We start from the raw sequence: 25,479 nt of genomic DNA, 5'->3' as shown, positions 1-25,479 counted from the left end.
CGAGCGAGAGAGAGGGGGGGCGAGCGAGAGAGAGAGAGGGGGGGCGAGCGAGAGTGAGAGAGGGGGGCGAGCGAGAGTGAGAGAGGGGTGCGAGCGAGAGTGAGAGAGGGGGGCGAGCGAAGGGGGGGCGAGCGAGGGGGGGGGCGAGCGAGAGAGAGAGGGGGGCGTGCGAGCGAGAGGGGGGCGAGCGAGCGAGGGAGGGGGGCGAGCGAGCGAGAGAGGGCGGCGAGCGAGCGAGAGAGGGCGGCGAGCGAGCGAGAGAGGGCGGCGAGCGAGCGAGAGAGGGCGGCGAGCGAGCGAGAGAGGGCGGCGAGCGAGCGAGGGCGGCGAGCGAGAGAGAGAGGGCGGCGAGCGAGAGAGGGCGACGAGCGAGAGAGGGCGGCGAGCGAGAGAGAGAGGGCGGCGAGCAAGAGAGAGGGCGGCGACAGAGAGAGAGAGGGCGGCGACAGAGAGAGAGAGGGCGGCGACAGAGAGAGAGAGGGCGGCGACAGAGAGAGAGAGGGCGGCGACAGAGAGAGAGAGGGCGGCGAGCGAGAGAGAGGGCGGCGAGCGAGAGAGAGAGGGCGGCGAGCGAGAGAGAGAGGGCGACGAGCGAGCGAGAGAGGGCGGCGAGCGAGAGAGGGCGGCGAGCGAGCGAGAGAGGGCGGCGACAGAGAGAGAGAGGGCGGCGACAGAGAGAGAGAGGGCGGCGACAGAGAGAGAGAGGGCGGCGACAGAGAGAGAGAGGGCGGCGACAGAGAGAGACAGGGAGGCGACAGAGAGAGACAGGGCGGCGACAGAGAGAGAGAGGGCGGCGACAGAGAGAGAGAGGGCGGCGACAGAGAGAGAGAGGGCGGCGACAGAGAGAGAGAGGGCGGCGACAGAGAGAGGGCGGCGACAGAGAGAGAGAGGGCGGCGACAGAGAGAGAGAGGGCGGCGACAGAGAGAGAGAGGGCGGCGACAGAGAGAGAGAGGGCGGCGACAGAGAGAGAGAGGGCGACGACAGAGAGAGGGCGGCGACAGAGAGAGAGAGGGCGGCGACAGAGGGAGAGAGGGCGGCGAGAGAGAGAGAGAGAGGGCGGCGAGAGAGAGAGAGAGAGGGCAGCGAGAGAGAGAGGGCGGCGAGAGAGAGAGAGGGCGGCGAGAGAGAGAGAGAGGGCGGCGAGAGAGAGAGAGAGGGCGGCGAGAGAGAGAGAGAGGGCGGCGAGAGAGAGAGAGAGGGCGGCGAGAGAGAGAGAGAGGGCGGCGAGAGAGAGAGGGCGGCGAGAGAGAGAGAGGGCGGCGAGAGAGAGAGGGCGGCGAGAGAGAGAGAGAGAGGGCGGCGAGAGAGAGAGAGAGAGGGCGGCGAGAGAGAGAGGGGGGGCGAGCGAGAGAGGGGGCGAGAGAGAGAGGGGGGGCGAGAGAGGGGGGGGGCGAGAGAGAGGGGGGCGAGAGGGGGGGCGAGAGAGAGGGGGGGGCGAGAGAGAGGGGGGGGCGAGAGAGAGAGGGGGGGGCGAGAGAGAGGGGGGGGCGAGAGAGAGGGGGGGGCGAGAGAGAGGGGGGGGCGAGAGAGAGGGGGGGGCGAGAGAGGGGGGGCGAGAGAGGGGGGGCGAGGGGGGGGGCAAGAGAGAGGGGCGGGTGAGAAAGAGGGGGGGCGAGAAAGAGGGGGGGCGAGAAAGAGGGGGGGCGAGAAAGAGGGGGGGCGAGAGAGAGGGGGGGCGAGAGAGAGGGGGGGCGAGAGAGAGGGGGGGCGAGAGAGAGGGGGGGCGAGAGAGAGGGGGGGCGAGAGAGAGGGGGGGGCGAGAGAGGGGGGGGCGAGAGAGGGGGGGGCGAGAGAGGGGGGGCGAGAGAGGGGGGGGCGAGAGAGAGGGGGGCGAGAGACAGAGGGGGCGAGAGAGAGAGGGGGCGAGAGAGAGAGGGGGTGAGAGAGAGAGGGGGTGAGAGAGAGAGGGCGAGAGAGAGAGAGAGAGAGGGAGGGGGGTGAGAGTGAGAGAAAGAGAGAGGGGCGAGAGAGAGGGAGGGGGCGAGAGAGAAGGAAGGGGAGAGAGAAGGAAGGGGAGAGAAAAAGGGACAGAGAGAGAAAGGGACAGAGAGAGAGAGAAAGGCACAGAAAGAGAGAAAAAGGTGAGAGAAACAGAGAACGAAAGAAAGGGTGAGAGAATGGGGCACAGAAAGGGAGAGAAAAAGGGAGAGAGCGAGAGGGGGAAAGGGAGAGAGCGAGAGGGGGAAAGGGAGAGAGCGAGAGGGGGAAAGGGAGAGAGCGAGAGGGGGAAAGGGAGAGAGCGAGAGGGGGAAAGGGAGAGAGCGAGAGGGGGAAAGGGAGAGAGCGAGAGGGGGAAAGGGAGAAGCGAGAGGGGGAAAGGGAGAGCGAGAGGGGGAAAGGGAGAGCGAGAGGGGGAAAGGGAGAGCGAGAGGGGGAAAGGGGAGAGCGAGAGGGGGAAAGGGAGAGCGAGAGGGGGAAAGGGAGAGCGAGAGGGGGAAAGGGAGAGCGAGAGGGGGAAAGGGAGAGCGAGAGGGGGAAAGGGAGAGCGAGAGGGGGAAAGGGAGAGCGAGAGGGGGAAAGGGAGAGGGCGGGGGGGAAAGGGAGAGGGCGGGGGGGAAAGGGAGAGGGCGGGGGGGAAAGGGAGAGGGCGGGGGGAAAGGGAGAGGGCGGGAGAAAGGGAGAGGACGGGGGAAAGGGAGAGGGCGGGGGAAAGGGAGAGGGCGGGGGAAAGGGAGAGGGCGGGGGAAAGGGAGAGGGCGGGAGAAAGGGAGAGGGCGGGAGAAAGGGAGAGGGCGGGAAAAGGGAGAGGGCGGGAAAAGGGAGAGGGCGGGAGAAAGGGAGAGGGCGGGAGAAAGGGAGAGGGCGGGAGAAAGGGAGAGGGCGGGAGAAAGGGAGAGGGCGGGAGAAAGGGAGAGGGCGGGAAAGGGAGAGGGCGGGAGAAAGAGGGAGAGGGCGGGAAAAGGGAGAGGGCGGGAGAAAGGGAGAGGGCGGGAGAAAGGGAGAGGGCGGGAGAAAGGGAGAGGGCGGGAGAAAGGGAGAGGGAGAGAGAAAGGGAGAGGGAGAGAGAAAGGGAGAGGGAGAGAGAAAGGGAGAGGGAGAGAGAAAGGGAGAGGGAGAGAGAAAGGGAGAGGGAGAGAGAAAGGGAGAGGGAGAGAGAAAGGGAGGGGGGAGAGGAAGGGTGGGGGGAGAGACAGGGTTGGGGAGAGAGAAAGGGAGAGGGAGAGAGAAAGGGAGAGGGAGAGAGAAAGGGAGGGGGGAGAGAAAGAGAAGGAGAGAGAGGGAGAGAAAGGGAGAAAGAGGAAAAGGGATAGAGAGAGAGAATAAGGGAGTGGTGAGAGAAAAAAGGAGGGAGAAAAATGGGAGAGAGAAAGAAAGGGAAAGGGAGAGATAAAGAGAGAGAGAGGACACGTGGGTCGTAGAGAGAGAAATGGAGAGAGAGAGAGAGAGAGAGAGAGAAAGGGAGGGAGAGAGATGAGAAAGGGAGAGAGAGTGAAAGGGAGAGAGAGTGAAAGGGAGAGAGAGTGAAAGGGAGAGAGAGTGAAAGGGAGAGAGAGTGAAAGGGAGAGAGAGTGAAAGGGAGGGCGAGAGAATGGGAGAGAGAATGGGAGAGAGAATGGGAGAGAGAATGGGAGAGAGAATGGGAGAGAGAAAGGGAGAGAGAAAGGGAGAGAGAAAGGGAGAGAGAAAGGGAGAGAGAAAGGGAGAGTGAGAGAGAAAGGGAGAGTGAGAGAGAAAGGGAGAGAGAAAGGGAGAGTGAGAGTGAAAGGGAGAGAGAGTGAAAGGGAGAGAGAGTGAAAGGGAGAGAGAGTGAAAGGGAGAGAGAGAGAGGATGAGAAAGGGAGAGCGAGAAAATGGGAGAGAGTAAAGGGAGAGGGAGAGAGTAAAGGGAGAGGGAGAGAGAAAGGGAGAGGGAGGGAGAAAGGGAGGGAGAGAGAATGGGAGGGAGAGAGAATGGGAGGGAGAGAGAATGGGAGGGAGAGAGAATGGGAGAGAGAGAGAATGGGAGAGAGAGAGAATGGGAGGGAGAGAGAATGGGAGGGAGAGAGAATGGGAGGGAGCGAAAGGGAGGGAGCGAAAGGGAGGGAGAGAAAGGGAGGGAGAGAAAGGGAGGGAGAGAATGGGAGGGAGAGAATGGGAGGGAGAGAATGGGAGGGAGAGAGAATGGGAGGGAGAGAGAATGGGAGGGAGAGAGAATGGGAGGGAGAGAGAATGGGAGGGAGCGAAAGATGAGAGCGATAGAGAAAGGGGGAGAACGAGAAAGAAAGGGGGCGAGCGAGAGAAAGGGGGAGAGAGCGAGAGAAAGGGGGAGAGAGCGAGAGAAAGGGGGAGAGAGCGAGAGAAAGGGGGAGAGAGCGAGAGAAAGGGGGAGAGAGCGAGAGAAAGGGGGAGAGAGCGAGAGAAAGGGGGAGACAGCGAGAGAAAGGGGGAGACAGCGAGAGAAAGGGGGAGACAGCGAGAGAGGGGGAGACAGCGAGAGAGGGGGAGACAGCGAGAGAGGGGGAGACAGCGAGAGAGGGGGAGACAGCGAGAGAGGGGGAGACAGCGAGAGAGAGGGAGAGAGCGAGAGGAAGGGGGAAGAGCGAGAGAGAGGGGGAGAGAGCGAGAGAGAGGGGGCGAGCGAGAGAGAGGGGGAAGAGCGAGAGAAAGGGGGAAGAGCGAGAGAAAGGGGGAAGAGCGAGAGAAAGGGGAAGAGCGAAAGGGGGAAGAGCGAGAGAAAGTGGGAGAGAGAGAGAAAGTGGGAGAGAGAGAGAAAGTGGGAGAGAGAGAGAGAATGGGGGAGAGAATGGGGGAGAGAATGGGGGAGAGAATGGGGGGAGAGAATGGGGGGAGAGAAAGGGGGGAGAGAAAGGGGGGAGAGAAAGGGGGGGAGAGAAAGGGGGGGAGAGAAAGGGGGGGAGAGAAAGGGGGGGGAGAGAAAGGGGGGGAGAGAAAGGGGGGGAGAGCGAAAGGGAAGGAGCGAAAGGGAAGGAGCGAAAGGGAAGGAGCGAAAGGGAAGGAGCGAAAGGGAAGGAGCGAGAGAGAAAGGAGGGAGCGAGAGAGAAAGGAGGGAGCGAGAGAGAAAGGAGGGAGCGAGAGAGAAAGGAGGGAGCAAGAGAGAAAGGAGGGAGCGAGAGAGAAAGGAGGGAGCGAGAGCAAAAGGTGAGAGCAAAGGGGGTGAGTGAAAAAGGGGGAAAGCGAGAGAAAGGCAGAGAGAGACAATGGGAGAGAGAGACAATGGGAGAGAGAGACAATGGGAGAGAGAGACAATGGGAGAGAGACAAAGGGAGAGAGAGACAAAGGGAGAGAGAGACAAAGGGAGAGAGAGACAAAGGGAGAGAGAGACAAAGGGAGAGAGAGACAAAGAGAGAAAGGGGGAGAGAGAGAGAGAAAGGGGGAGAGAGAGAGAAAGGGGGAGAGAGAGAGAAAGGGGGAGAGAGAGAGAAAGGGGGAGAGAGAGGAAGGGAGAGAGAGAGAGGAAGGGAGAGAGAATGGGAGAGAGAATGGGAGAGAGAATGGGAGAGAGAATGGGAGAGAGAAAGGGGGAGAGAGAAAGGGGGAGAGAGAAAGGGGGAGAGCGAGTGAGAAAGGGGGGAGCGAGTGAGAAAGGGGGGAGCGAGTGAGAAAGGGGGGAGCGAGTGAGAAAGGGGGGAGCGAGAGGGAAAGGGGGGAGCGAGAGGGAAAGGGGGGAGCGAGAGGGAAAGGGGGGAGCGAGAGGGAAAGGGGGGAGCGAGAGGGAAAGGGGGGAGCGAGAGGGAAAGGGGGGAGCGAGAGGGAAAGGGGGAGCGAGAGGGGGAAAGCGAGAGGGGGAAAGCGAGAGGGGGAAAGCGAGAGGGGGAAAGCGAGAGGGGGAAAGCGAGAGGGGGAAAGCGAGAGGGGGAAAGCGAGAGGGGGAAAGCGAGAGGGGGAAAGCGAGAGAAAGAGAAACAGAACGAAAGAGAGACAGACAGAAGATGAGAGGGAAAGAGAAGGAAACAGAAAAATTGTTTTTCTGTTTCTTTCTTTCTCTTTCCGTGTCTGTTTCTCTGTGTCTGTTTCTCTGTGTCTGTTTCTCTGTGTCTGTTTCTCTGTGTCTGTTTCTCTGTGTCTGTTTCTCTGTGTCTGTTTCTCTGTGTCTGTTTCTCTGTGTCTGTTTCTCTGTGTCTGTTTCTCTGTGTCTGTTTCTCTGTGTCTGTTTCTCTGTGTCTGTTTCTCTGTGTCTGTTTCTCTGTGTCTGTTTCTCTGTGTCTGTTTCTCTGTGTCTGTTTCTCTGTGTCTGTTTCTCTGTGTCTGTTTCTCTGTGTCTGTTTCTCTGTGTCTGTTTCTCTGTGTCTGTTTCTCTGTGTCTGTTACGCTCCCCGATACTCTCTCTCTCCCTTTCTCTTTGTCTGTCTCTCTACCTTTCCCTAAAATAGAGAGCGAAAAAGAGAGTGAGAGAAAGGGAGAGACAGGGAGAGAGAGAAACAGAAAAAATGGAGGGAGGGGGTAAAACAGAAAGAGAAAGGGGAGGGAAAGAGAGAGAGAGAGAGAGAGAGAGGGACGGGGGTGGGATTTTCCACACCCACCCACCGCCATGATCATCCGGTCCCGCTGCATGTCACCGCCACCTCACCCACGCTGAGTCCCACTCGCGACAGGGCCAGAAAATCCCGGCCAGGGAGTGAGAGAGAGAGAGTGAGAGAGAGAAACAGAAACTGACATAGAGAAACAGAGAAAGAAAGAGAGAAAGGAGGAGAGAGAGAGGAAAGGAGAGAGCGAGGAAGAAAGAGAGAAAGAAAGAAATAAAAAGAAACAGAGAACAACAGCGAGAAAGAAAAAAAAAACAAAGTTTTTTTTAATTCATTCATGGGATGTGGGTTTCGTTGGCTGGGCCCGCAATTATTGTCCACCCCTAGTTGCCCTTTGGAAGGTGGTGGTGAGCTGCCTTTTTGAACCGCTGCAGTCCATGTGGTGTAGGTACACCCACAGTGCTGTTAGGAAGGGAGTTCCAGGATTTTGACCCAGTGACAGTGAAGGAACGATGATATATTTCCAAGTCAGGCTGGTGAGTGGCTTGGAGGGGTACTTCCAGGTGGTGGTGTTCCCATCTATCTGCTGCCTTTGTCATTCTAGGTGGTAGTGGTCGTGGGTTTGGAAGATGCTAAGGAGCCTTGGTGAATTCCTGCAGTGCATCTTGTAGCTGGTACACACTGCTGCTACTGTAAGTCGGTGGTAGAGGGAGTGAACGTTTGTGGATGAGGTGCCAATCAAGTGGACTGCTTTGTCCTAGACAGTGTCCAGCTTCTTCAGCGTTGAAGGAGCTGCACTCATCCAGACTAGTGGGGAGTATTCCATCACTTTCCTGACTTGTGCCTTGTAGATGGTGGACAGGCTTTGCAGAGTCAAGAGGCCAGTTACTCGCTGCATGATTCCTAGCCTCTGACCTGCTCTTGTAGCCACAGTATTTAAATGGCTAGTCCAGTTCAGGTTCTGTTCAATGGTAATCCCCCAGGATGTTGATAGTGGGGGATTCAGTGATGGTAATGACATTGAACATCAAGTGACGATAGTTGTATTTTCCCTTGTTGGAGATGGTCATTGCTTGACACTTGTGTGGCATGAATGTTACTTGCCACTTGTCAGCCCAAGCCCGGATCTTATCCAGGTCTTGCAGCATTTGGACATGGACTGCTTCAGTATCTGAGGAGTTGCGAATGGTGCTGAACATTGTGCAATCATCAGCAACATCCCAACTTCTGACCTTATGATGGAAGGAAGGTCATTGATGAAGCATCTGAAGCTGGCTGGGCTGAGGACAGCATGAAAACAGAGAGAGAAAAACAGAGAGAGAAAAAGAGATGAGAGAGAGAGAAAAACAGAGAGAGAGATAGAATGGGGGAGAGGGGGAGAGAGAAAGGCAGAGAGAGAGAAACACAGAGAGAGACAGAGAGAGATAGACACACAGAGGGAGAGGGAGAGACAGCGAGACAGAGAGAGTGAGAGAGACACAGAGAGAGAATGTGAGGGAGAGAGAGATAGACAGAGACAAAGAGAGAGAAAACCAGAGCTACAGACTGATGTATGAGGCGCTGAGAAAGGGAGAGAGAGAAAGAAAGACAATGTAGAAATGAAAGGATAATATTGAGCAGTACTTAGTGCCCCCCATGGGAATGGATTGGGAGGTGGGTTGGGATGCAGGCCTTCATTTCCTTCTTTCACCCCAATTAAGTCTGAGGGTAGAAGGGTCAAGAATGGATTGCTGCTCTGAAAACAATTGAGGCCTTCAGCCTGCCACTGCTTGTCTTCAACCAACGGCAGGTGGGAGCTACACCACGTGGGCAAGCCCCCATGTAAACACTGCAGTGCAGTGCAGGAAGTGCCTCTAAGTGTGGGGCTCCCTCCTTCTTGGACAGCATGTGCCCAATGGAGGGACCTGCTGGTTTCAAGGGTTGAAGACACATCCTGCCTTTTGCGCTGACCACTTTCCCCACTCTCGCTGGGGCCTCCCTGAGTGGGCCCAATCAGGACGATTGCCTTGTGTTCTGGGGCTCCAGTGACAATCCTTCAACTGGGGCTTCCTGCAGTTCTGGCAGTGGCCATCGCTTCTGTTGGTGCTGCCAGTACTGGAAATCCCCCTGCTGGAGTTGCAAACCCTGGTGGCAGCCAGCAGATTGACTGAATGGGACTAAACCCTGTTGGGGTTCCCGGAAATAGCCGTAGTGGAGTTGCCACTGGCTCTTCAGCTGGTGGACGGGTCCAACACAGTGAACATTAAATTCTGCCCATAGTGTGTGAGAAAGGCAGTGGCAAAGGAAAATTGAGGCACAGGGTTGGGGGCAGAGGGGAGGTAGTGGGTAGGGTGGAATGTTGAGAGAAAGAGACAGTTATACACAAGCAGAGACAGAAACAGAAATGAAAGCCAGAGGCAAACTGAGAAATCTATTAGAAACTGTGCAAGAAAGCGAGACACAGTATAAGTCAGAGACTGAGTATAAGACTCCGTGTGAGATACACACGCACACATACATGGACAAACGCTATGATGACAGAGACAGAGATGGGAAATCTTTGTTGGAAAACAGTTACTGTATTTCAATTTGCAATTACAGGACTGTTGCATTCTTATGCTTTTGTCTAATGCATTACTTGTATGTCTAATGCTAAACTGCATTGATGGCATACTCCCAAGAGTCTTAAACAAATAATTTGGTCAAAATTAAGGCTCCATATGTGAGTCACTGGAACTTGGCACATCATCAGATTGTGAGCTGATTCACTCAAGGAGCATTAACTCTTACATACCCCTTAATGTGGTACAATTTATTCTCCATCAAATTAAATGACACTTATAGGGGACTGCCAAAATAAACTTCATGAACAATGCTATCTCAGTAACAATTTTTCACCTGGATTTACTTTATAAATTCCCTTGAAATAATGGAAACTTCAGAAATACCTGAGTGAGAAAATATGCCAGTCTAAATTAAGTCCACAAGTCTAGATAGATTACTATAATAACAAAGCAAAAGTATTATATTATTTTCTTTACATTTGAGGCAGAGACTACATTAATGACAAACAGCAGCTATGCATATTTAAAAATGCATTGCTTGAAGTAATAATTTCAACCAGAGTGCAATCTTGCCTCTATTTTACTCATTACAGCAATACAGAGCAGGATTTTAAAATAAAATCACCATATTTTAAAAGAGCAGGAGAATCTTTTAGAATTCTGGCTGCATTATTGTAATTTGCACTGTCCATATCTCACTGCAGTGGATCGGTATAGGGTACAATTCAAGGTACTAAGTGCTACCATTCAATAGGTTTTCAACTCTCAGGAAGATTCATAATTAATAATCATTTAGTCGTTTGGTAGTACAGAACTTGAGTATGACTGAAAAAAGAGATTTTTTTGTCAGAGCTTTTTATCTTGCACTCTTCAGGACAATTTACAAGAAAATGCCAATGTCAGGAGAAGCAACATATTTATACTGTATGAATCAAGCCACCTGGCTTAAATTTCAAACAATGTTCAACAGTTAAGTGTACGTCACCATCAACTGGTGCATTCTCCATCGCAACGCCTCTACCAATCAGAGTCCACTTGCCAGCCAATCAGCATGCTCTTCAGAATGTTTCATTTATACGATAATCCATGCTCTACTTACCCTGATCTCCAAGTCTAAATTTTGATACTAACCTTTTCTATATAGTATGCATTTAGTTAGCACTATAATTTTAGATGTACCCAATGTTGTTTATTATTCTTCTTTTTTCAAGATTCTTTCCCTCATGCCCAACTCTGTTCAATACTCATTGTATTTGCATTTGCTCCCTTATGCCACTTGCATTCCTCAGATACTGACGCAGTCCGTGCCCATAACAACACTCGAGCTTGGACGGATAAGTGGCAGGTAACATTTAAGCTGCACAAATTCTGGACAAGGACCATCTCACAGAATCGCAGTGTGTAGAAGAGGCCCTTCGGCCCATCGAGTCTGCACCGACATGTGAGAAACACCTGACCTACCTACCTAATCCCATTTACCAGCACTTGGCCCATAGCCTTGAATGTTATGACGTGCCAAGTGCTCATCCAGGTACTTTTTAAAGGATGTGAGGCAACCTGCCTCCACCACCCTCCCAGGCAGTGCATTCCAGACCGTCACCACCCTCTGGGTAAAAAAATTTTTCCTCACATCCCCCCTAAACCTCCTGCCCCTCACCTTGAACTTATGTTCCCTTGTGACTGACCCTTCAACTAAGAGGAACAGCTGCTCCCTATCCACCCTGTCCATGCCCCTCATAATCTTGTACACCTCGATCAGGTCACCCCTCAGTCTTCTCTGCTCCAACAAAAACAACCCAAGTCTATCCAACTCTCTTCATAACTTAATTGTTTCATCCCAGGCAACATCCTGGTGAATCTCCTCTGCACCCCCTCCAGTGCAATTACATCCTTCCTGTAATGTAGCAACCAGAACTGCACACAGTACTCCAGCTGTGGCCTCACCAACGTTCCACACAACTCCAACGTGACCTCCATACTTTTGTAATCTATGCCTCGATTGATAAAGGCAAGTGTCCCATATGCCATTTTCACCACCCCACTAACATGCCCCTCCGCCTTCAGAGATCTATGGACACACATGTCAAGGTCCCTTTGTTCCTCAACTTCCTAGTGTCATGCCATTCATTGAATACTTCCTTGTCAAATTACTCCTTCCAAAGTGTATCACCTCACACTTAAATTCCATCTGCCACTTATCTGCCCATTTGACCATCCCGTCTATATCTTCCCATAGCCCAAGACACTCAACCTCACTGTTAACCACCCAGCCAATCTTTGTGTCATCTGCAAACTTACTGATCCGACCCCCACATTGTCATCTATGTCGTTTATATAAATGACGAATAATAGGGGACCCAGCACAGATCTCTGTGGTATGCCACTGGACACTGGCTTCCAGTCACTAAAGGAGCCTTCTGTCATTACCCTCTGTCTCCTACAACTAAGCCAATTTTGAATCCACCTTATCAAATTACCCTGAATCCCATGTGCATTTGCCTTCTTTATAAATCTCCCATGTGGCTTTGCTGAAATCCATATAAACTACATCAAGTGCACTACCCTCATCTACACACCTGGTCACCTCCTCAAAAAATTCAATCAAATTTGTTAGGCGTGACCTCCCTCTGACAAAGCTATTCTGACTATCCCTGATCAAACCTTGCCTCTCCAAGTGGAGATAGATTCTCTCCTTCAGAATTTTCTCCAATAGTTTCCCTACCACTGATGTGAGACTCACTGGTCTATAGTTCCCTGGCTTATCTCTACAACCCTTCTTAAATAGTGGAACCACATTAGCTGTTCTCCAGTCCTCTGGCACCTCCCCCGTGGCCGGAAAGGAATTAAAAATTTGGGTCAGAGCCGCTGAGATCTCCTCCCTTGCCTCCCTCAGCAGTCTGGGACACAAATCATCCGGACCTGGAGATTTGTCCACTTTTAAGCCTCCAACACCTCCAATATCTTGTCAATCCCTATATCAATTTGCTCAAGAACCTCGCAGCCTCTCTCCCTGAGTTCGATACCTTTATCCTCATTCTCTTGGGCGAAGATGGATATGAACTATTCATTCAACACTCCTGTGGCTCCATCCATAGATTGCCCCCTTGGTCCCTTCTCTTTCCCTGGTTATCCTCTTCCCATTGATATACTTATAGAATATCTTGGGATTTTCCCTACTCTTACCACCCAGAGCTTTCTCATATCCCCTCTTTGCTCTCCAAATTGCTTTCTTAAGCTCCGCTAATGCCTCCGCTGATTTGCTCCTCTTGGACCTGCTAAAAGCTTCTCTTTTCCTTCTCATCATATCCTGAATATCTCTGGTCATCCATGGTTCTCTGGGCTTGTTATTCCTTCCTCTCACCTTAGAGGGAACATGTTGAGCCTATACCCTCCCCATTTCCTTTTTGAACACCCCCCCACTGTTCCTCTGTAGATTTCCCCACAAGTAGCAGTTCCCAGTCTACCTTGGCCAGACACTGCCTTATTTTACTAAAATCCACTCTCCCCCAATCCAAAACATTTTTTTGCAACTTGTCTATTTCTTTGTCCATAACAAGCTTAAATTGTACCATGTTGTGGTTGCTATCACTAAGATGCTCCTCACCACCACCTCAGCCACCTGTTCGGCTTCATTCCCCAGAATTAGGTCCAGAGCTGCTCCCTCCCTTATTGGACCCTCTATATATTGACCTAAAAAGTTCTGTACACATTTCAAGAAACCCACTCCATCCAAGCCCTTAACACTATGTCTCTCCCAATTAATGTTGTGAAAGTTGAAATCACCTAAAATAATTACCCTATTGTAATTGTTTCTCCACACCTCCACAAATTGTGCACATATTGGCTTTCAATTTCTAGCTGACTATCTGGGGGTCTATGATAAACACTTAACAATGTGGCTGCCCCTTTTTTATTCTTATCCACAAAGCTTCATTCAATGCCCCCTCCAAGATATCATCTCTCCTTACTGCAGTAACTGACTTCTTAAATAATAATGCAACGGCTCCTCCTCTTTTACCCCATCCCCTGTCTCACCTGAAGATTCTATATCCCGGAATGTTAAGCTGCCAATCCTGCCCCTCCCTCAACTACGTCTCTGTGATGGCTACTATATCACAATTCCACCCCTAACTCATCCATTTTACCTGTAATACTCCTGGCTATAAAGTAGAGGCCATCCAGCTTTGCCTTACTCCCCTGAAACTTAATGCAGCTGTACTCCCTTGATTGCTTCACTGCATTAAGATGTGTCCCTATTTTGCTAACATTCTGTGTTCCCTCCTAACAGCACTAGCAAACCCACCCGCAAGGATGATATTCCTGCTCTGGTTCAGATGTAGACCATCCCACTTGTACAGGTTCCACCTTCCCCAGAAACTTTCCCAGTGATCCAAGAATCTAAAATCCTCCCTCCTGCACCAACTCTTAAGTCACATATTCATCTGCGCTATTCTCCTATTTCTGAGCTCGCTAGCACGTGGCACTGGGAGTAATCCAGAGATTACAACCCGAGAGGTCCTGCTTTTTAGTCTACTGCCTAACTCCCTGAGTTCTTGATGCAAGACCTCTTCCCTCTTTCTACCTATGTCATTGGTACCAACATGTACCATGACCTCTGCCTTATCACCCTCCCTCTTCAGGATGCCCTGTAGCCATTCAGTAACATCCCAGACCCTGGCACCAGGGAGGCAACATATCATCCTGGAGTCACGTTGACAGCCACATTAGCACCTATCTGTTCCCCTGACTATAGAATCCCCTATTACTATTGCTCTTCCTCCCCTCCTGTAGAGACAGGCTGCTTGTGGTGCCAGAAGCTTGCCTTTGTCTGCACTCCCTCCAACAAGAGAGAATTCAAATATCTCCCCTTGATGTGCAACAGCATTACTATTGCTGAATCCCCCACTATCAACATCCTGGGGTTTACCATTGACAAGAAACTGAACTGGTCTAGCCATATAAACACCATGGTAGTGCAGAGGTTGAGAAGTGCAAAGTTGGAATTCTGCAGGGAGTAATTCACTTCTTGCCTCCCCAAAGCCTGCCCACCATCTGTAAGGCACCCATCAGGGGTGTGATGGACTACTCCTCACTTGCTTGGATGAGTGCAGCTCTAACAACACTCAAGAAGCTCAACACCATCCAGGACAGGCAGCCCACTTGACCTGCACCATATTTCCCACCTTCGACATTTACTCCCTCCACCACCAACGCATGGCAGCAGTGTGCACCATCTACAAGATGCACTGCAGCAACTCATCAATGCTTCTTCGACAGCACCTTCCAAACCCACAACCTCTACCACCTGGATGGACAAGGGCAGCAGGGACATGGGAACACCACCTGCAAGTTCCCATCCAAGCCACACACCATCCTGACTTGGAAATATATCGCTGTTCCTTCACTGTTTCTGGGTCAAAATTCTGGAACTCACTTCCATTGTGGGTGTACCTACACCACATGGACTGCAGTGGTAAAAGAAGGCAGTTCACCACCATCATTTCAAGGACAATTACGGATGGGCAACAAATGCCAGGCTTGCCTGCCACATTCACATCCCAAGAAAGAAGGAAAACTAAAAAATATTTCTTGATCTTGACTATATCACGTATTGCAGTCATACTAAATTGACAAGTTTTTTAAAATGTAGAATTAACCATCAACATTAAGATGAAACAAAAAATTAGCGGACACAAAATTTATATTCATACATTTTTTCATTTTTAGAAATACTTTGGCTAGAAATGAAGACCCAGTCAACTTTCTATTTATGTTTGAATTTATGATCAATTTTTAATATTGTTGTAGGGTGACTAAGTTGTACTATCAGTAATAGAGTTGAACTGCAGACACAAGTGGAAACATTAAGTTTATTTACAATATACTCAGCACCAACTACATGTTCTTTCAACTCCAACTCTCCCTCTATACTAAGATAAAAGCAAAATACTGTGATGCTAGAAATCAAACAAAAACAGAAAATGCTGGAAAAAGACTCGGTAGCTCTGAAGAAAGGTCACACGGACTCGAAAGTTAACTGTTTCTCTCTCCACAGATGCTGTCAGACCTGCCGAGTATTTCCAGCATTTTCTGTTTTTGTTTCTATCGCTACACTGTCTGCTGAGGTAGTCCGCACTACTCTCCTACTGGTTACTACAGATCATGTGAGCTTTCCTAACAAGTATTATTCTTAAAGGTACATTACACACTAAACAAAACCATAATTACTACAAACATCATTTGCACTGTGTAAATATATCAAAATTAAGAAGTTGATAAGGTATTGTTTTGAATTTCAATTAAACCTCATTTAATACAATTTCAGTGCAGTTCATAGTATTTATGGCTCATGAAATTACAAATATAAATATTTAATTTAGCTTTACTTTCAATACTTGTAAAATAGAATTAATGGACTTGTATAATAACCAATACTAGTGTTTATATAATGCCTTATCACAGCAAAGTATCTCAAAGCACTAAGTCTGACTTATGGGCAAGCAAAACAATCACTCTGTGTTTGAAAACTCTCAACAGCAATGAGATAAATGAAAAGCTAGCTTGTATTTTGGTGGTATTGACAGAGAGGAATGTTAGAAGGACACTGGCCTTCAACAGTCTTCAATTCCTGTTTTTTAATAGTGCCATGGGACTTTAACACCCACCTAAGCCACCAAAGCACAGATTTGTTTAACATCTCATTGGAAATGCAGCATCACCAAATATTCAGCATTGTCTTAGGATTGCAGCATCAGGCTATATTACATGTATGTTCTGTGGCTCAAATTGACAATCTTCTGGCTCAGTGAGGATAAAATGTTACCAATTGAGCTGGTGTTTTTCATATCTTTTGTTTACTGTTAGTAATTCCACACAGAGAAGTTCAGTCTATATGACAAGGAAACTTAAGTCTGTTCATGGAGACAGAAATACCAGGATACAACTGAAAAAAATACTGGAGCACATCCAGCAATGCTCCAGATGAGCTGTACCCAAAATGGTTATGTACACCAGACAAGTGCCTGAACCCAAAAGCAGCCTCAGCCAGGTTTGATCAGGCTGTCACATTAGAGGCTGGCCTGTGTCATTTAGGATAGGCCAAGATATACGTGCTGCGTTACAATAAATTTGCTAAACCTACATGAAGAAAAAGTTTAAAATATTTTATAGGAAAGTTTTTTTCAAGCTCAATTAAAACATATTCTAGTAGCAAACAATAGCAAAAATCCCTGACAATATGATCGTGCGCAGGGCTTCATACAGATCGTGGGTGTGGAGTAGATCAGGTGACCTCTCAAGGTCAAGCTTCCTATTTTCTTAGAAAGCAATTTCTCAATTAATTGCTCCACCTCTGCACCCAACCATAACTGGAGGTTGGGTAAAAAAGAAATTAAACAGACTATTAAAACCTAGGCACTCAAGTGTTCAAGCACAACACCCAAATCCTTTTATTTTATTTTGAAACAAATTCCATAACCAACTTACCACTAAGTCAAGAAAATTTATGTAGTGCTGAAGTTCAGGCTGGGCTTCACAGAATTGACGAAAAAGTAGTCTTCCAATTGGCTGTTTCTCACAGAGGCTGGAATAGTCTCTCTCTACAGAGAAAAGGGAGAGAGAGAGAGAGAACAAAACAATTAAACTTTATATAATTTCCTTAATGTAGTTTTAATTTATGTTTAAATCTGATTAATTGTGATAGTAACTTAATGAATTTTCAAAGATTGTGAATTATGCAATTATTGCTCACTCATTGTGTGAAAAGATGGATGATGCTCCAAGTATATATACATAATCTGATGCACTGAAAACACACCATCTGAAAATGTTCTGAAAATTAATCCTACAGTTTGAAAATATTCCGATAACTAAAGAGATCATCATTTATATTTGCTTTCCGTATACTTTCTTCATGACACAACTATCCTTTGAACAGCATAGAGTCATACTACACTGTTCAACATTTTGCATGAAAAATACATTATGTTCAACAAAAGCATACAGACCATAATTTTTTTCTTTATTCTTTCATGGGATGTGGTGTCACTGCCAAGGCCAACATTGGTTGCCCAACCTTAATTGCCCTTGGACTGAGTGCCTTGCTTCACCATTTCAGAGGGTAGTTAAGAGTTAACCACATTGCAGTGGGTCTGGACTGAAATGTAGGCCAGACCAGGTAAGGATGGAAGATTTCCTTCCCTAAAGAACATTAGTGAACCAGATGGGTTTTTATGACTAATCAATAATTGTTTCAAGATCACCATTACTGAGACTAACTTTAAAATTCCGGATTTATTTACTGAATTCAAATTCCACCAGCTGCTACGATAGGATCTGAACACACATCCCCATAGCATTAGCCTGGGCTTCTGGGTTACTAGCCTAGCAACATTACCACTAAGCCATTGTCTCCCCGCAGAAAGTGAAATTCATCTTAATTTAGAAAGTGAATATTCAAGTTCTTAATTGATATATTAGCTGATTAGTTGTCAACGATGTAAAAGTTTTTGTTGATGTGACTAGGTACAAAATAGAACAATGGTTTGCAACCATGCATCCATGTACAGTCCCACAATTTCAGCTGTACATTCTTCTGTAAGGAGGGCACAAATGAAGCCTAGACACTTACCAATGAAAGGAAGATTAAATATATAATTGACACTGTGAATTATCCCTATTGACATTTGAAAGTACTATAGGCCTGGGAACAGACCACCTTCACATAAAAAAAAATTTTGATTGGAGGCTGGGAAACATTCGCATTCAAAATGACCTGGGTGTCCTTGTACATCCATCACAAAAAGTTAACATGCAGGTGGAAGAAGCAATTAGGAAGGCAAACGATATGTTCGCTTTTGTTACAAAGAGATTGGGTACAAAAGTAAAATCTTCCTACAATTATTCAGGGCATTGATGAGGCCACGTTGAGAGTAGTGTTTGTAGTTTTGGTCTCCTTACCCAAGGACGGACATACTTGCTCCAGAGGCAGTACAACAAATGTTCACTAGATTGATTTCTTGACAGATGAGTATGTCTTATGGGGAGATATTGAGGAGACTAGGCCTGTTTTCCATGGAGATTACAAGAATGAGGGGTGATCTAATTGAAACATTAAACTCTTAAGGGATTTGATGTTAAGAAAATGCTTCCGCTGGCTAGGGAATCTAGAACATGGTGTCACAGTCTCAGAATAAGGGGTTGGCCGTTTAGGACTGAGATGACAAATTCTTTTGAATTATCTACCTCAGAGGGACTTGGTTGCTCAGTCATTGAGTACATTCAAGAGAGGATGATAGGTTTTTGGGTACTATTGAAATTAAGGGATCTGAGATGACTGAGAGAAGGTGGAGTTGAGGTAGAAAATCAGCCATGATCTTGTTGAATGATGGAGAAGGGTCAAAGGGCCAAATGGTCCACTTCTGCTCCTGGTTTCTATGTTTTTTATGTTCTCCCACGGAGACAGCAAAATAAACAATTCAGCACATTTGACTTTTTTTGATGTTCATTATTCAGATAGGACTACACATATTTTAAGATTTGACACACTCTGCTCTCTAAAACAGCTTTCACCATTGAAGTATTGGATAGACAATCAATATATGCCCCAATGCAAGGTTGGGGCAACAAGTTAAACAATGTTAGTTTCTCAAAATTGAATGGTCAGGTATCAAAGTTTCTAAATAAATCATCAACTGAGCTGATAGATTTGAACATTAAATAGCTCTAGAAGTCAGCATTGTGGTTGCTTGATTATGAAATTAGAACTTTTGCTATTTTTCTCAAGCAAGTGAACTACTTTTGAATTTCACAAGTGGTACTTGGCTCTTTGAAGAATGTCAGTCATTAAAACATCTTGATGACTTCTTTAATATTTTTTCATGGGATGTTGGCATTGTTGGCTAGGCCAGCATTTATTGCTCATCCGAAATGTCCTTGAACCGCTGCAGTCCATATGGTGTAGGTACACCCACAGTCCTATTAGTGCCATAATTTTGACCCAGCGACAGTGAAGGAACAACGATATATTTCCAAGTCACGATGGTGTGTAACTTGGAGGTGATGGTATTCACACACACCTGCTGTTGTTCTTCCTCTAGGTGGTAGCGGTTGCAAATTTGAAAGGTGTTATTGAAGGGCCCTTGGCATGTAGTTGCAATGCATCTGGTAGATGGTACACACTGCTGCAACTGTGCATCAATGGTGGAGGCAGTGAGTGCTTAAGGTATTGTTTGGAGTGCCAATTAAGCGAGCTTTGTCCTGGATATGTTGAGCTTCTTGATTGCTGTTGGAATCACACTCATCAAGGTAAGTGGGCAGAATCACACTCCTTCCAGACTTGTACTGTGCACTTGGTGAAAAGGCTTTGGGGTGTCAGAAGTCACTCAATACAGAATTCCCAGCCTCTTATAGCCACAATGTTTATGTGGTTGATCTAGTTAGGTTTCTGTGCATTGGTCAATGGTAACCCCCAAGATGTTAATGGGAGGGATTCAGCGATGATAATGTTGTTGAATGACAATAGCTGGTGATTATATTCTCTCTTGTTTGAGATGATCATTATCTGGCACTGTGCACCACAGGTCAGCCCAAGCCTGAATGTTGTCTAAGTCTTGCTCTAGGAGGCACAGGCTACTTCAGAATCTGAGAGGTTGCAGGTGGTACTGAGCATTGTGCAATCATCAGCAAACATCCTCAGTTCTGACCTTATGATGGAAGGAAGGTCATTGGCGAAACAGCTGAAAATGTTTGGGCCTAGGACACGAACCTGAGGAACTTCTGCAGCGATGTCCTGGGGCTGAGATGGTTGGCCTCCAATAACCACAATCATCTTTCCTTGACTCCAACCAGTGGAGAGTTCCTCTCGGATTTCCATTGACTTCAGTTTTACAAAGGCTTCTTGATGCCTCACTTGGTCAAATGATACTATGATATCAAGGGTAGCAACACTCACCCCAGCTCTGGAATTCAGCTCTTTTGTCCATGTTTGAACCAAGGCTATAATGGAGTTCAGGAGTTGAGTGGCCCTGGCGGAACCTGAACTGAGCATTGGTGAGCAGGTTATTGCTTTGTAAATGATACTTGACAGCACCGACGACAACATCCTCCATCACTTTGCTGATGATCGAGAGATGGGGCGGTAACTGGCTGGGTCGAATTTGTCTTGCTTTTTGTGGATTGGACACACCTGGGCAATATTCCACTTTCTTGGCTAGATGCCATGCTATAACTGTACTGGAACAGCTTGGCTAGGGGCACAGCTAGTTCTGGAGCACAGGTCTTCTGTACTACATCCAGGATGTTGACAAGATCCATCACCTTTGCTGTATCCAGTGCATTCAGCTATTTCTTGATATCATGTGGGGTGAATCAAATTGGCTGAAGACTGGCAGCTGTGATGCTGGGGAGCTCAGGAGGAGGCAAAGTCAGGTCATCTACTCTTGTCTGAAGATGGTTGCAAAAGCTTTAGCCTTGTTTTTTGCATTGGGCTCCCCCATCAATGAGGATGGCAATGTTCTCTTAGAACCTCTTGCTCTAGCTGATTATTTAACTGTCCATCACTATTCGTGTCTGGATACAGCAGGGCTGCAGAGCTTTGATCTGATCTGTTGGCTGTGGCATCGCTTAGCTCAGTCTATAGCTGCTTCTGCAGTCCATTATGCATGTAGCCTTGTGCTGACACAAACTTTTCAAAATATACACATTTTCTAACACTGTAAATTTATAATAACAGATATCATAGAGCTGGTAATCTCGTACGGGCAAATGTTTAGGGGCTTACACCATTATTACACAGGAAACAGTCTCTCATATCTTACCTAATGACAGTTTAATAGAATGCCACAAAATAAATGAAAATAGACTTGGTTTTACACACAATCTTATGATGTTGTTTACAATTAGTTGTGGAGGTTTCATCAGTATTAACGTGGTGCTACCTGTTTATTAAGTGGGTAAGACTAAGGACAGATCCACCAGCCCAAAATTGAGCATGTATGAGGTACTGTCAGGCATCAACAGAACAGTACATCACCACAATCTGCAGCCTCATGGTGCAGCACCTTTCTCATTATTAAATCAGCAGATCAGAAAAACAACCCTGATGCATGTAGAAAAGTGTGCCAAGATAGTATGGCTTTCCCTGTACAGCTCATGGAGAGTCCTAGAAGTCTTTCTCCAGTTGATTATTGTTGTACAATCCTCCTCCATCTCTAAGTGTTGTTCTGATGGTCTCTCACTCATCTGCTAATATCCGTCTGCTATCCTGTTTCACCATACCTCTCATTTCCTTTCCTGTGCTCTGTGCTTTTCTATGTTTTTAATTTGTGCTTGGACGTCATGGAACATTGATGGGTGCTGGGATTGAACAGGAGTTCAGGCTAGTGGCATGTGCAGCGTTAGTTGTGGATGAAGGCTCCAGCCAGGACTCAAGACTGGAAAAAATGATGGGAGGGCCACACTGGGGATAGAGACCAACCCCCACCCCACCACCCCCCTTCCCACCAGCAATATGGATAAGGATTATTGCACAAATCCCTCCACAATCATCTCCTGCTGGGTTAGTATTAAGATTTGAAAAAATGCTGAAACAGTAAGAAGAACCAATACTTGAGGAAGTCTGAAACCGATATTTTAATAAACCACTTGTTCAATGGTCTAAAGTCATTATTAGGCAAATGCCAATCAAATTAGTACAGTGGTTTATAAGTGGTTTCGTACTAGTGCATCTAACGCATAGCCTTCCTGGATGGCCTAAGTGAGAGCTAAGAAATTGACAGATCAGACAGAAGGTTATGTCAGCAAATGTATCTTATTTCATTATTACATTGTATGAAAATGAATGCTCTGTTTTGAATGTTCAATGCAGTTATGCATAACTGATAATCTACAGAAATGAACAGAATTGGTGAACAATAAAGAATAAATATGGTAATAGTAAGGAAGGGCACAATTTTTGACTGAATGCGTCATCTTACACGGAAGGCTTCCCAGACAACCGCAGGCTAATTTCTGTTATTGTGATTGCGGAGACATGAGTCAAAGACATTTCTATGAATGAAGCTATTGGGTTGGATTTTAAGCTTGCAACATGTTGGGAATGGGGTTCTGGTAGTGTGTGGAAAACCCAGTGATAAGAGGAGTGCATCAGTTGGTGGCTTTTAAACCACTGTATTAACATATCATTTCCAGATATCCTAACCACTTAGTGAGCAGAACTGCTTTGAATAACAGGACTTCTGGTGTAGCTTAGAGAATAAAAAGGCCATCTGGTTTTTCGGTTTCAATAGACTCCATTGTTCACATTCCCAAAGGTTGTCATTACAGCTGAGCCCATTATGAATGCTTGGCTGTGTTTCAAAAGCATAAAACCACAACTCAGCAGAGGGCTCTGTTCTCATTTTGAATGACAGTCTTAGGAGGTTATTAAAGGATTAGCTGTCTTTGATGTGTCAGTGAAATAGATGTGTGATTGTTTTTACAAAAGATTAACCTTGAGAGGATTTAAAGTTTTTGAATGGATTTTATGAATGAGAATTATTTTTGGCATATAATGTTTTTGAGTGAGGGCTTTTATAGATTGTTAGAAGTTTTTTTCTTTGCATCTTCATTTCAAAGACATAGCTCCTGAGTTCTTCCCAAGTGGATTACAGGGTGAGTGGCTACGAAGGATACATAAGGAGAGGGGGCCATGGAGAAAATGGGTGGGTATGGAGAAAGTGAGGGAGCATGGAGATGACATGGGAGCATGCGGAGCATGTAGGGCAGGAGTTGTGAGGGCAGAGTTTGAAAGCCTGATACTCATCGTTAAAACCTGGCTGATGCCCAGTAAATGGAGGCAGGCGCTGGCCTGCCGGCCTGGCCATCTACCATCATCCATTGCTTCCTTGGGCCTGCATCCATCCTGCCCCTACTTCACCAGAATGTTGTGTGTTGGACAGGGTCCTTTATAAAGGAGGCAGGTCTCTGGGCTGGGAAGTTTCCTGACTCAACCTTCCTGCCTCCTCCACAAAAATCCAGTCGTAAGTGGGAGATAGAGCTGCTGAGATTCTGTTTTGTTTCAATTTTCTATTTTATGCCATGTACATCACTTCAGACTGAGTCATCATTGCAGAGACCAAGAATTATAATTTTGGTGCAATAACATTGCTTCTATCTATCTATTTCACTAAATGAACATAGTTATCCCCTGTACCAGAAAGACAGCATTCAGGACACGTTTGGTAGTTTTGGCAACCTACACACTCCCTTTCCTAGGATTACAATCCATTTGTTACTGTGGAGTAACCAAGGAAAGTGGCCATGCCATCTGTATCAGAGCAGTCTACTTCCACAGAAAAATATGAAGAGCGACATTAATAAGCAGTAAGATTATCATAAATTCTCACTTCTAGACTGGAGGGAATCGAATTGGTGCACCTGAGAGCAAAGAAAAAAATCAGCCCCCTTGATTATTCATGAAACATTTTGAGTACTCTACTTTACATAATGTGTAATCATTTATTTTCAAATAATTTGTTTTGACCTGTTCAAAAGTGTAACACATGCTAAAAAGAAAGGAAGACTAGCATTTGTATAGTGACTTTCACATCATCAGGATGCCCCAAAGCACTTTACAACCCTTTAGGTATTTCTAATGTGTAGCTATTGGAGGAAAGGCAGCGTCAATTTGCACACAGCAAGGTCCTACAAACAGCAATGAGATAATGACAAGGTAATCCGTTTTTTGATGTTGGCCGAGAGATAAATATTGTCCAGGATGTGTGGATGAACCACTGCTGACATTTTCCTTTTTGATCAAATATTGCTTACATCTGCAGATTATGTTCTGACCTACCCATCTCCCACTGTTGCAACTTCTTGTCTTGAGGCTTATTCAAAGCTATTGAAGAAGTGTCAGCTTTGCTAGAGCTGTGCCAATTTTTGTGAAAATTGTTCAGCAACATACACTAATTTCCTAGCTTGGCACATATAACTGTACTAGTCAACTGGGCATACTTATATGCTGATACACTTACACTTCATCGCTACTGTGAGATGAAGAATAACTTGCTTTACTAGCAGATGATGTAGGTTTTGGACAAACGTTACTAATATGACATATGGGTTTTAGTTGGCCTGCAGTCAGTACATTAAAAAAGCCATTTCCATCTGTGTTCCTTGTTTAATTAGATAACTTAATTGCAAGATTAATCCTAGCCTCCTGTTTTAAAAATATGCACACGTTAAACAGAGATTTAAATAGCTACTTGTACGAATTTACCACCATATCTTGGGTTACTGGTCCAATAATGTGTGTTTTTTGGAGCACACGATGAAAATGCATCCAAGAGCAATTCAACACAATCTATTTTTATGTGAAGCAATGAAACTTACACCAACGGAATGGAAGTTTTCATTCAAGAGGCTTTTGCACCTTGATCACCTTTCATTTTAAGGCCCACTGAACTTGTTTCCAATGTGTTATTCCAGCCACTATGAATACTGAAGTTCTGTTCAATAGCCAGATGTGAGTGTAGCAATTGAAGAGAAGGACATTATAACAGTGAGGTCATCAGACCCATGGAAAAAGGACCTCATTCTGCTCCCCAATTATTTAATTCCTTACATAAATAAAAGGGATATGTATCTTTTCATAGCCTTCATTATTAGCAATAACTCCACATTCAAAAGAGTACTTCTTATAATCATCTAGATGGTACAATTTATTGGCTACTATATTTAACAGGCTACAAGGCCAAGGTTCTTTCTACAATCAAACTTTGCCATCTGCAGATGCTGAATTAACAATGGATTATCAATTAAAATTTGGGTGGAGATAAATTTCTTACCTAATCAGATCGAAGCAACATAATTAGTTCGTGCAACAATGAACAAGATTGGTTACTACCTTTGTAAATCTTACCATTATTCATGGAGCAACAATATCTTACTTTCCTCCGTTCCAAAGACCACTGGAGAGCTCATTGGGTTAAATTATGAGGACAGGGTGGAGGGGCAAGATTTTATTCCCTTGGGTATAGAAGACCATGGGGTGATTGAATGGAGGTATGTAAGAGAATTAAAGGAGTTCACAGGGTAGAACAAGTTAAACTAAACCTGTGGGATGGGGGGTCCAGAACATAACCTTAAAATTAGAGCTAGGCTGTTCTGTGGTGATCTCAGAAAGCATTTCTTCACATAATGGATAGTGGAACTCCATAACACACACTCCCAAATAGCTGGGCCAAATCAAAATTTTAATCCTGACGTAACCAGGTTTTTGCTCGGCAGTATTAAGGGTTATGGAACTAAGGCGGGTAGATGAAGCTAAGATAATCACAAGCTAATTGAGGGGATGAATGCTACTCCTATTCCTGTGTTCCTAAGAGGGAGAAAACTGGCTTAAACATTATTTCATTAAAAAAAATGATCATTTTATAAATGCAGAGGTTACAAACTATTTGGAGAAATAAACAGACTAGAATTGATCATCAGAAGAAAGTTTTAATGTCCTTTTATTTTCCATCAGTTGGATTAGGTACAGCCTTATTCT

At 46.6% G+C, this 25,479-nt stretch overlaps 1 protein-coding gene across 3 annotated transcripts in view; it reads right to left on the bottom strand.

Annotated features, from left to right (window-relative positions):
* Positions 1–25,479, bottom strand: part of LOC121289542 (G protein-coupled receptor kinase 5-like) — a 272,949-nt gene that overhangs the window by 124,353 nt on the left and 123,117 nt on the right. For all 3 annotated transcript variants that reach the window (XM_041209047.1, XM_041209049.1, XM_041209050.1), the window contains one exon: positions 16,434–16,546. In XM_041209047.1, the coding sequence (XP_041064981.1) occupies positions 16,434–16,546 (113 nt within the window). The remainder of the gene's footprint in view (positions 1–16,433; positions 16,547–25,479) is intronic.

The sequence above is a fragment of the Carcharodon carcharias genome, chromosome 17 (genome assembly GCF_017639515.1).
Source record: "Carcharodon carcharias isolate sCarCar2 chromosome 17, sCarCar2.pri, whole genome shotgun sequence".
NCBI lineage: Eukaryota > Metazoa > Chordata > Chondrichthyes > Lamniformes > Lamnidae > Carcharodon > Carcharodon carcharias.
This window is presented reverse-complemented; position numbering and strand designations above follow the sequence as displayed.